This window comes from Marmota monax, unplaced genomic scaffold, assembly GCF_021218885.2.
Source record: "Marmota monax isolate L192 unplaced genomic scaffold, Marmota_monax_Labrador192_F-V1.1 WCK01_AAM20220418_F8-fsc00008, whole genome shotgun sequence".
NCBI classification, from domain to species: Eukaryota; Metazoa; Chordata; class Mammalia; order Rodentia; family Sciuridae; genus Marmota; species Marmota monax.
This window is the reverse complement of record NW_026694432.1, coordinates 14,760,814-14,773,344: the sequence shown is the minus strand read 5'-3', so window position 1 is coordinate 14,773,344 and position 12,531 is coordinate 14,760,814. Positions and strand designations below refer to the sequence as shown.

Genomic DNA, 12,531 nt, shown 5'->3' with positions numbered 1-12,531 from the left:
TTAGGCAAGTGTCCCCCTCCTTTGACCCCCAGCACTGGGACTCAGCACTCTGCCTTGTTGCTGTCTAGGCACCCCCATCCTTGATTGTCAAGTGACATGGGACAGAGGCTCGAGGCCCCTGGCCCTTCTCTCCGCCAGCTCCCTCCACATCCCATTAGTCTATCTTAAACGAGGTCTTTGACCCTTTCCTTCCTTGCTTATCCCTCTTCTGTCACCTCCTCATCTCATCTTGCTGCCCTGGGTTCCGTTGCCTCCCTGTCCCTCACCTCTCCAGCTTCATCCTCCTGAAGCACACCAACAGCACTGCCCACACTCCTTCCATGGCTCCCCACTGTCCTTCAGTCCCTCAGTCTGGTCTGCTAGGGTCTCTGTAGTGGGCCTGCTTTTTTCTCCAAGTTCAAGTCCTGTTGTTCTCCTTCACATGCTCTGTCAACCAAGATGAGCTCCCAGCAGGCACACGTGGCCCTGCCTTTCTTTGCTCAGTGCCTCCACTGTCAGGAGTGCCTTGCTCTCTGTCTGTCTTCCAAATTATTGTCCATCTTTAAAGACCTAGAGTAAGTGTGTCCGCCTGGGAATTTTTTACTGTTTATCCCACTCAACATTTTTTCTTCTTCTTTCTTGTTTCTCTTTTTAATTTAAATAAAAAATAGTATTCTACCTCTTCCATAAGGGTCTTAAAGGTATCTCATATAACAAAAAATAAGGAGACAGGTGGGCTAGAATCCCAGCCCAACTTCCTAGCTGTGACCAAGTTCTTCAAACTGTCTGTGCCCTGCTTTGCTCATCTGAAAAATAGAAAGTGATAGGGCCAAACTGAAGCACATAGTGAGACCCATGTAAACCCTACACAGCACCTGGATTAAGATAAGGATCCCATGTTCATCACCATTGTCATCACCATCACCATTACCACCATCATTATCGTCATCACTACCACCATCACCATCATCATCATCATCATCACTACCACCATCACCATCACCACCACCACCACCGTCACTACCACCACCATCACTATCATCACCACCACCATGATCACCATCACCACCATCACTATCACCACCATTATCATCACCACCATCACCACCACCACCACCACCACCATCACTACCACCACCACCACCATTACCACCACCCCCATCACCACCATCATCACCACCACCACCACCACCACCACATCATCATCATCATCACCACCACGATCACCATTGTCACTGTCTTCATTATTATTATCAAGGATAAAATGACAAGACAAAAATGATATGGGGAGAGACTTTACATATCACAAGACTTAGGCTAAAGGAAACTACTCGGTGAGGACAGCATTTTGTTCTGAGACTCTTGGCAAGCCAGGGCGAAAAGGGAGAACGTAAGAGTTGCTGTTCATAACTCATTATCTAATGAGAGAAAGCTGAAGAGATCATCATCGGAGACAAACGCTGCCCTGGCTCTGAGGACCATATGGTGTGGGTCTTTATATGAGGGCGAGGGAACAGAAGAGTTGGCCTGAAACCAGCTCCGCGTTGCCCATTGGCTGGAGGAGAGCACCCAGCGCCCTGGCACACCACGCGGTGTGGTTCTGGAGTGGCACTTCTCATGAGGTGGTGGTCATCTGGCACACGGTGTACCCTGCCTTGTGGCAACAAATCCCTCCTCCTCCACTTGACCATGGGCTCCTTAAGGGCAAGGGCTGAGTCTTACTCATCTTTGTCTCCCCAGTGTCCGGCCAAGTTCCTGACACTCGGTGACTCTGCAGTGTATACGAATGAATGAGGAAGTGAGTGATGGATGAACCATTAAAATGCCACCCCAAGGAGGGTGAGGCCCAGAGGTGGCCAGGATCCAAGCAAAGGGTCATGGCCATCAGAGAAAGCACTCAGGAACACAGGGACAGAATATCAATAAGCCCAGACATGGCAGTTTTTTTTTTCTCCTTGTGCCATAAGCTACAAAGAAGGAGAAGTAGCAGCTTGGAGGTGTCAGGCTCTACATTTGAATTTTCTGTCTTCTCAACTGTCTTAGCAATCTTCCCAGCAGACAGTCACTATTACTCCCATCTTACAGAGAAGGAAGGTGAGGCTCAGAGAGGTTAGGCAACTTGATCAAGGTCACCCAGCGGAGAGGGAGACGAGCAAAGAGTCCTGTGGGAGACCTGCGCTCCAAGGAACACCAGGAGCCCTTTAGAATCTCCTTCCCCGACTGCTTAGCACCAGGAGCCATGAGCAGTGAAGGGAGATGAATCATGATTAACGTCCCACTTCCCATGTCCCCCTTTGTAATTTAATTTTATGGTTTCGGGAGCTGTGTCGCAGGTTGTGGGAGCCTGCAGAGATGGGCCACCAGTGGTTTGGTTTAATCCCCTTTTTAATATCTTTGTTGCAACATTCTTTCCAATTCAGCTCCCAAGTCACATTAAAAAAATACCTCTTCCTTGGGGTAAGCCTTCCCTTATTAAACAGATTCAAATGAAAAGTTTTAAAGATAATTTGAACAATAAGAATCACTCTGTAGCTCCCAGCCCAGGCTCCTTTATTGCTGTATTTATTCCCCAGTACTTCCTGTCTCATTCCCCAGCTCACTGAATCCCTCATCGACCACCCCCCAACACTCTCAGTCTTTGGTCCAATTCAATGTCTGTCCCCTGGGGGAAGAATCAGGAAGGGGTATCTCACCTCCATGTGCCGATGTGCCTTCCAAGGCTGTCCCACCTGCCCTGACCCACATGCAGAGAAATGGCTGCAGCCTAGAGGGAAAGTCACACCCAACAAAGTCTCAGAGGGACCATGGAAGGTGGGGGAGGGGGGGACAGGTGGAGAAAGGACACTGCTCAAAATGCAGATGTCTGGACCCCTTTCCAGAGCACCGAATGGCCCTTCCTCCAGGGGTGCCCAGGAACCTGCATTTGAAACAAGCACACAGGCCTCTCTTAGGCACATGTAGGGAAGTTTCTCTGACACTTTAGGGGTCAAAGAGGAGGAGCCCCAGGCTTAAAAATCAATAGTGAGGCACAAATTTGAGGAGGAAGTATTTCAAAGACAAGCCTGGAAAGAAGGAAGGAAACTGACCTTTTGTGAGTTCTAAGTGTATGCCATTTAAAAAAAAAATTGAATCTACTACGTGTGAAGACCTTTGCTGAGAAATTAGATGAACACAAAGTCCAGGCCTGGCCTCAAGGGAGCCGAGGGATTTCATAGTGTTGTCTCCTATAACCTGGGGTGAGTGTCACCATCCCATTCCCGCTTAGCAGATGAAGAGACGGAGGTCTCAGTGCCTTGCCCGACTTTGCACCTTTAGGAAGTGGGACTCTGGGCTGTGAACTGGGCCAGCGGAGCACCAAGGCCAAGGCCGGCAGCCAGGCTCTGCTCTCCGGAGCCACAGCCTCAGTCCGAGCCGCTAACATTTGCATAGCGCGCCTTACAATTTACCAAGTGCTTTCCCGTTCATCATTCCCCTTAATCCTCAGAGTCTGCGAGAGTGGAGAGGGCTGGGGGTGGGGTGTCTGAAGCTTTCCATTGTAGGGAGGGCAGAGCCCTCTGGGGATCTGTGTACCCCTTGCCCCCGACCAGAGATCCGAGGTAGCTTTGGGACGCGGGCTACAGACCTCGGATAGTGGGTGCACCTGCAGCTTCTCTCCACGGCCCCTTCACCCCCAAAATGAGAGTGGTCCAGACCTCTCAGGTGGCTAGAGAGGTGGAATCCACCCTCCTCCCCTGCTTTCTTTCCCTCCTGCTGGTCTTCCAAGCAGGATGCCATGGTGGTATGTGTGCATGTGTGAGCACGCACGTGGGTGCAGTGGACATGTGTACGTGTGTATGCATGGCTGTGGTGTGTCCATGTGTGTGCATGTGCATATGTGTGCATGTGTGTGTGTGCGTGCGTGTGTGTGTCTGTGGGGAGAGGGGACTCGGGCAGTTCAGTGAGTCCTGGATTTGGAGCAGAGGGAAGAGGGAGAAGGACACAAGGAGCTTTGGCAGAGGTGGCTGCCTCCCTTCCCTCCATATCAGGCAGGGGTCACCCTGAATGCTGTGGCATATACACCAGGGGACTGGAAGGTGGGCCTCTGCCACCATGCAGACAGGAAGACCTGGCAGTAGCCACCAGCCTGGGCTTTAGCCCGGTGGGGCTCCCCTGGGGAAGATGCAGACTGGACGCTAGAGCCTCTGCCAACACAAGGAGGGCCTCCTCTTTTCTGGGACCTTTGGTGCTCCTCCTGTCACTCACTGCTGCGGTTCCTACACTGAACACCTGCCTGTCCTCTGAGTTCTGTCTTCTGGTACCTTGTCCTCCTGATCCCCGAGGCCTCTGCCCTCCTTACAACTGAGGCTCAGGGTAGGGAAGTGACTGATAGAAGGTCACTCTGTCAGGAAGCACAGAGTGGGTGTTAACCTAGGTCTGCTGCCCACAGAGTATCCCTCTTGCACTGCTTTAGGGACTGTAGGGAAGTGGCCACGTGGGGAGGTTTGGGGCCACCTGGGCCTGGGATCCATCCTACTCCACACTGATCCTCTTGGGCCAACTGAGCAAGTCTTTCACCTTCCTGAGCCTCAGTTACCTCCTTCCAAATTGGGATTGAAGATGCTTCCTGTCCTTCATGTTGTGGTGGGAACCTGTGACAAACAGAATGCCAGGCACCGAGTTGAGTCATCACAGATAGTGGCCCAGGCCTCTGTCCTCGGCTGCCATCACACCTCTGAATTGCTCTCTGGGAGAGATGCCTGCCTTCATGGGAACTGCAGCCTGCATCTTCCTGCTTACATCTCATCTGTGGCTTCCCTTTAGAATAAAACTCCCTGGCATCATCTCAGGGCCTGGCAGATTCGGACTCCTGCCTTATTCTCTGACCCCCCTCCTGCCACTCCCCTCTGCCCCAACAGTGCGCCCTACCACTCAAGCCAAGCTCCTTCCCAGCTGCTCCCTGCATCTGGAACCCTCTTCCTCACATCCTTTAACTAAGTACTCAGGAACCTTTAGGCCCAGTTCGAATGACACTTCTCAAAGAGGCCTTCCTTGCCCTCCTAACTTAGGTGTGTGACTGGTAATCTCACACACAGCATTTCACGCTTGGTTTTCAGAACAGGATAGTCTAGTGGTTAGGAGAGTGGCTACTGAGCCAGACAGCCTCCGTTCATCTGCATTGCCCCTTCCTAATTCCGTGACCTTGGAAAAATTACCTAATTTCTTTAGTTTTTTCATTTAAAAAACTGGGATGATTGTTATCTATTTGAATCAGTTGACTTTTTTTTTTTTTTTTTTTGGTACTGGGAATTGAACCCAGAGGTACTTTACCACTGAGTTCATCAGCAGCCCTTTTTATTTTTTATTTAGAGACACGTTCTCACTAATTTGTTTAGGGCCTCACTATTTGCTGAGTCTGGTTTTGAACTTGTGATCCTCCTGCCTCAGCCTCCTGAGTTGCTGGGATTACAGGCATTCTCCAGAACCCCCAGCTCAGTTAACTTCTGAGATATAACAAACCACTCAGAAATGTAGTGGCTCAAAACTACAACTAGACACTTGGCCCCCATTTATATAGTTAAGTAACTGGGCTGGACTCAGCTGGGAGCGTCTCTGTGGACTGAATTCAGCTGAAGCTGGCACATGCTCATTCATGCATCTGCAATCAGCTAGCTCTGGCCCACAGCTGGACAAGGCACCCTGGAATTTTCTTCCATCCGACTAGGACGCGTCATCTTGCAGCAGGAAGCTTGGGCCTGTCTGCATAGAGGTTCCTAGTCCCAAGAGAAATGAGGCGAAGCCAAGGTGCCCAGGCACATTTCAAGCTTCTGCTTCTTACTGAATCAAGAACAGAGGCAACTATCCAAGGGAGGTTAGATACAGGAAGGGCTCCGGTGGAGATTAAGATGAAGAGCGTTTTGCATGTGAAGTGTTTAGACACACATGGTGGCTTGTTAGTACACGATGATCGCTAACTCTGACTATTGTCTTGTGAAATGAGAGTAGGACCTGATGCTCGATAGGACCTGTTCAAGGCAGGCCTCCTTTAAACAGAGAGGATCTGCTTCGGCCTCTCTCTGGAGACTGACCTCTTCACCACCTGGCAATGCTCTCCTACTCACGCAGACACACAGAAGTGGGAGTCTCCCCCACAGCTGTGAGGTCAGTCTGCAGTCAGATTACAATCCAAGCCCAGGTCTGTGTGGGACTCCAGAGCTTTCTACCTGCTTCACTCTTTAATCAGTCATGTGGCCAGGACATCCGGCCTGGGGACTGTATGTGTCGTGGGTCTAAAATGCCATAGCTGGAAGAAAATATTTGTTTTGGTGTCTCCTCCAGCACTGACAATTTTCTGCTTGCATTTTCTGTTGTTTGGCTCGGATGAATAGCAGTTTTCGTCTTTGCTCGGTGTTATCATGTACACAGAACTGTTGCTGAGGGAGCTAACAGCACGCTTGCTTAGTCATTATTCTGGGAAGGGGTGCCAGCCAGTCAATAGCCTTTATTTTTATACAACTCTGCACACTGCAAATGCAGGAATAATGCACAGCATTTGAGTACAGAGCCACGATCAGACACCTATCATTTCTGGAGGTGGGCGAAGCAGAGGTGGCAGCGTGGAGCCGAAGCCCTGGAGCCCCAGCACAGATTCTAACTAGCTTCCTTTGTCAAGAGCCCAGGAGCTGGATTGCTCTCCCTGAATGATTCACTGGATAGAGTCTGATAGATTTTTTTTTTAACCAATCTGAAGGAGAAAGCAAACAGCACAGGAGAGGTGCCAGGACCAGCAAAACTTCTCAGGAAAAAAAAATAAAATCTTTTTAAAGATAGATTTCAGAAAATGAAGGTTTAACATCAAACTCAGCAAAGTCATGCACGGTGTGCAAAATGGTCCCGTGAGCCCCCAAGTGATCGATCTGAGTCTCTGCCAGTTGCCCAGGGGACTGCTTTTGAAAAGGTTGGGAGGGCCAAGCAGGGTCATCTGATCAGCTCATGGGATGCCAGGCCAGAGGTGGAACAGGGGATAGAAGGGCAGAAAAAGGATCCAAAACTAAACCAGTAGAGAAAGCCGGGGCCCTCTGGCCTGAGAAAGGAACAGGTGTGTGCACCAGGGAATTAAAGAGATCTGAGGGGCCAGCAAGGGTAAATGTAAGTGAGCCTGTTCATTCATTCGATCATTCAAAAGTACTTACGGAGCTGGAGATTTGTGTCAGGCTCTGTTCTAGGCTCAGAGGCCCGCATGGTGAACTGCCCTTGAGGAATGCATTTAATTATGGAGAGTGTAGACGTAAAAATAATACTATATGACAGTGATAGACACTGTGGAGAAAATAAGCAAGTTGATGCCTAGCGAGAACCTAGTAAGTGGTGAAGGGGCTTTTTAAAAAATGGGTAGGAAAGGCCACTTTGAGAACATGATGCTTGAACCCAGGCCTGAATAAAGAAGAGGAGCCAGTTCAGGGAGAATGGGGGTGAGGCATTCCAAAAGAAGTGCAAAGTCCCTGGGGCTGGATTGAACTTGGCATTTCAAGGAAGAGATAAAAGACCCAGGTGGCTGGAAGAAGGGGGAGATGGGGCCAGTCTGAGTAGTGTCCTAGAGATCAGAAAGGAGGGTGAATTTTATCCTGTGTGCAATGAGAACCCACAAGAGGGTTTTAAGCAGGGGAATGGTTTGATCTGTGTTCTGAGAATGTCCTCACTCTGTGGGGCATGCAGTTTTCCAGAACAAATAAGAACAAGCAAATCTTATTTTCTTGGGTGTGGAGGGCGCAAGGTTGGGGAGGCCCTGGGACCAGGGACTTCTAACTCTCTGGCAAATCTTGATTGCAGCGGGGCTTCTTGATAAAGGCTCTTCTCATGGAGGAGTGGAGCAGGGATGATAGTATTGGATTGATTTATTCCCCTCGAAGTGTTGATCCAGGATTACCGTCAGGCTGGGAGGAGGGTCTCCAGCAGTGTCCCCACGGCCTTGCCCCGGACTCTCTGCCGTTCAACATTTCTATCTGTAAATTGGCGGAAGACTCGGAAGATGTGCTCGTCAGACATGCAGCTGACACGGAGCTGTCAGGGACAGCTAATGCCACGGATGACAGGCTCAAGATTCGGCGTGATGATCCTCCCGCGGCTGGAGTGATGGGATGAGAGCAGCCACATCCCTGATTGCATTCAGATCGGGAGAAAAACCCAGCCGGGGAGACCTCGCTGGAGAACTCCCCCTGGAAAGGAAGCCCCCGCTGGGGCGGGAGGAGGGAGCCAGGGCAGCTGGACCAGACAGCGCCCCACACCATCTCCTCCCTCTCCCAGTGACAAGATCTGTGGCCTTTCAGACATTCTTTGTGAGCCACCTGTGGGCACCTGGCTTCCCATCTGGCCTTTGGTGAACTCATGACAAATGATGCCCTGGGGTGGCCTTTCAGGGTACAACCAGGGTGGACACCTGTTCTTGGCACACAGCTGCTCCTTCTAGGAATGCCACTTAGATTCTAAGAGTCCCTGTGGTGTGTCCAGAGGAGAATGACCTGAGGCGGTGGGGTCTGGAAGCTGGGAGGGAAGTGAGTATCTTCTCAGATGCCACAAGGACTGCAGAGTAGAAATGGAGAAGGTGCCTTCTCCGTTGCTCCAGGTACCCACAGCAGTGCGCCAGGCGCACTGTAACTGAGAGCTGACCACTGATAGTAATGGCATTATAGCGATGATGCCACAGACATTTCTCCAGGGCTTGCTATGCACCAGGCTCATGCTGAGTATTTTGCATAACTCATCTCTAAGCAGTCTCATGGTCTGACCTTGAGAGGTAGGTGTTATCGGCACTTGACAGAGGAGAAATAAAAGGCTTAGCTGGCAGCTATCTAGGGGCAGTACTAGGATTCGCACCCAAGGCTTCCTGGTTCTTCTCTAGCTGCCTGGCTTCTGGGTTGGGTGGGCTGGGAGTGTCCACTTAAGTGCTAAAAAGGGACCATGCCCAGAATTTTTTGATACAAAGACCTCAGGACCCCAAGGGTCTTTTAGGAGCTGCTTTTCTGCTCTGTGATTCAGTAGTGAGGTGTGTGTGTGTGTGTGTGTGTGTATGTGTACTTTCATTAAAAATAAAAACAACAGAAACTAAATGTAGACAAAAGTAGAGTGGCTTGCGTGTGGCGATCCCATGTGTCTTCCCCAGCTTTAGTGGTGATCAGCATATGCAAAGTGAGACCAATCTTGTTTGATCTGTCAGGCCCTCCTTCTCTGCTGGATTAGTCTAAAGGCGATGCCAGACATGATTTTATCTGTAAATACTTTCCTGGGTATCTCTGAGAGATAAGTACTCATTTTTTTTTGTTATTGTTGTTCAAGTAGAACCACAATGCCATTATCACAGTTTTTAAAAATTAACATAATTGAAATGAGTCTTTCAAATCCAGAAAAGCTATTGGCATATGGCTGGCTTTGCAAGGTACTGGGGGTGGGGGCAGGGAGGGAAGGCAGATGCTATTCCTTCAAATGCCCCGTTCCTGGGGATGGAGACTCACTTGTTTGCTTTGGGAGGAGGAGGAGGAGGAGGAGGAGGAGGAGGAGGAGGAGGAGGAGGAGGGGGAGGAGGGGGAGGAGGAGGAGGAGGAGGAAGAGGATCTGAAACTTGGGGCCACAGATTGGCAACCTCTTTATTCTGATTGTTCCCAGGGGCACAGCAGTGAGAGTAGGACCTATTTATAGCCCTAAGTCTAGACATGAGAAGGAGGCAAAAGGAAGGGGAGAAGTGAGGGGGTAGTGGAGAGGGAGAGGAAGGAGAAAACCCAGAGCAGGGACGGGCCCCACATCACCATCACGCAGCCTGATGGCCCTCTGGGGGGGGGTGGCCTGTCCAGCTCATACCAGCACGTGCTGAGTGAGCTCAAGTGTGGATTCCCCCTCCACATCCTCCCCTCCATCCCAGGAGGCGAGCGTCACTGTCATTTTACTGGAGAGGATGCTGAGATTCCCGGGTCTGGCAGGAAATAAGAATGGTGACCAGGTTCAAACCCAGGTCCGTTTTTCCGGAGGGGGCTTGCTCCTAGCCTCACTGAGGTGCTGAAAGGACAGGAGCCTCAGGGCTCAGAAGATTCATACACACTCCCTACATATTTTTTGGCAGAAGCACCCTGACTCCCCACTCCCTACCTCAGAACCCATGTGCCTCCGCAGGACCCAGTAACTATAAAGGGTAAAGGGTTCATGCTGGGATAGCAGGGAGCCTCTAGACTACACCAAACGCCCATTCTGGTGGGTGGTCAATGCGGGGGCCACTGCTCTGATGCTGTGTGTGCTGACACATGAATCATGTGCCTTTCTGCTCCTGTCCAGGTGTACGTGTGTCAAACACACACGAGTATGTGTATGTCTATTGTGTGTATGTGCGCGTGTGCCTGTGCATGCACACGCACTCGCATGCAGACCCCTACACAAAAACAGCATTGCCAGGAAGGCAAGACCCCTGCTGGGGCACTCCATGGGCACTGTTTTGGGGTCACCAGTGCCCTCTCCACTCATGGGGTCTGCCTTTCATCATCTTCTTCCTCAGTATCCCCAGGGCTAGCATGCTGAGCAGTTTTTCAGGTGTTCGAGGTGTAGTCCACCTCACCTGGCCCTCACAGGAGCCCACCAAGTCGGAGAACAGATGGTGGTAAGCTCAGTGCCTCTGGTGCCCCTGAGAGTGCCAGGCAAGAAGGTGCCCCTTGCCAGGGATGATGGCAGGAAGGTGGGGCTGAGGACTGGCAGCAATCAGGAACCTAGTGTCCCTGGGACCACCAGAGGCCATTGGGCTTCTGCTGGCCAGCAATGTCTATGCAGGTGTCCAGGTCTGAGTTACAGGTGGAGGCCAGTGGTTGGGCATCGGGAGATCCTTAGGAATCAGCGTAGGGACCACTCAACTGCTGGCACCAGCCATGACTGAGGTGAGGCCAGTCCAGGGTCCATGATCTTGCCAGAAAAGTGCCAGCAAGGAGGGACTCAGGTAGCCTCGGGGCTACAGTGTAGATCTGGGGTCTAGGGGCCAAGCCAGACTGTCAGTCTTTTTTTTTTTTTTTTGCTTGAGAAAGCAATAGGCTTCCCTCAACAGGAAACATGTTTCCATCAAGTGCTGCATCCGCCCCCTTTCCCTGGGGCCCGTGTCCTGCTGTAGAGCCACCCCTTGGTGAGCAGACACTCTCACCGCCTCTCTCTCTGACCTGTTTGCAGAGCTCTGGAACTCAGCAGCGGCAAGGATGAGATCTCCCTGTTGGTGGAGCAGGAGTTCTTGAGTCTCACCAAAGAGCACCTCATCCTGGTCAAAGAGAGCTCAGGGGACCTGGCAGCACCGGGAGGCATTCCCCAAGGGACCAGAGAACCAGTTCCTTGTATTCTCGCACCTCCTTTGGTGGCTGGTAGCAGTGAGCGCCCTGGAGCTTCCATCATTGCTGGTGACAACCTGCGCGAGCAGAAGGTGGCCGTGTCTGTGATTGGCAGCCGGCAGGACTGCGATTCTGCCCTGTCGACGGTGACAGGCATCTTGCGTGCTGCCAAGATCAAAGGGACCGAGGATGGGGGCCACAGCCTGGGTGCCTCCAACTCAGAGATCAGCAAGCTCCTGGCCCAGTTTCCACTGAAGTCCACGGAGATGTCCAAGACCCCCGACAACAAGATGGTGCTGGAGGAGGCAAGGGTCATCAAGGACTTCCTGCAGAACAGCATGTTCAGTGGCTCTGGGAGCTTCAGGGAGCCTACAGGGCTGGGCCCATTCCTGCTGCTGCCATCCCCACCTCCTCCTGCACCCCCCGACAAACTCTTGGAGCTCCCTGCTCAGAAGAGGCAGCTCCCCGTGTTTGCTAAGATCTGCTCCAAGGCTGAGTCTGACCCCACCCTGGAGGGGCACCACTCGATGGGTGAGTGGGGCTGGGATCAGGGGTACAGAGTGGGCCTGCGTGGAGGCGGCCTCCTAGGAAGCCGTCGGGGCCACGGCACACACATAAAGCATCATTGGGTGAAGCAGGAAAAAGCAGCCTCTCTGGTGGGCACAGGCTGCCAGGTGCAGGCTATTCTCAGTCCCTGCAGGCCTGCTCTGCTGGATGCCCATGGGCAGGGCACAGCTTGTGTGAGCAAATGCAGAGCCCCTGATCCAGACCACTTTGGGAAGAGGGATCGTACCATGTATGTAGTAACTGGCTCCATGTTTTGACTCCACCAGGAAGAAAGTATTTACCCTAGCTGGGTCCACGGTGGGGCTGAGGCTGCCTCATGGAGATGGTTGGAGAGGAATTTGATTGGCAGCTGGGGTCACTTAGCTTGGGATGGAGGCACCTGTTCTGGCCCTTAGGTCTAGTTCTCACTCTCTCTGGGGCAGAAAGTGGATGCATAAGTTTTCATGGCTCAGCCTGTTGGTCCTGGGATCTGCTACCCAGATACCTCTCACATTTCCCTCTCCCCTTAGATTCTGTCTTTTGTCCTGATCTAGCCATTCAGACTAGTTGGTTCCAAGAAGTCAGACTGATGGCAGAGGCATTTGCCCACATTGAGCAGTTACTAGGGGAATATATCATATTCATGCCAACCAAAGAAGAATCACCCCCAGTCTGTCAGCATGGG

General features: G+C 51.6%; 1 protein-coding gene across 1 annotated transcript in view; it reads left to right on the top strand.

Moving 5' to 3' along the window:
• The window catches only part of CUNH1orf94 (chromosome unknown C1orf94 homolog), a 35,618-nt gene that overhangs the window by 5,963 nt on the left and 17,124 nt on the right, over window positions 1-12,531 (top strand). The window contains exon 2 of the mRNA XM_058570758.1: window positions 11,149-11,831. Coding sequence (XP_058426741.1) covers window positions 11,149-11,831 — 683 coding nt within the window. The remainder of the gene's footprint in view (window positions 1-11,148; window positions 11,832-12,531) is intronic.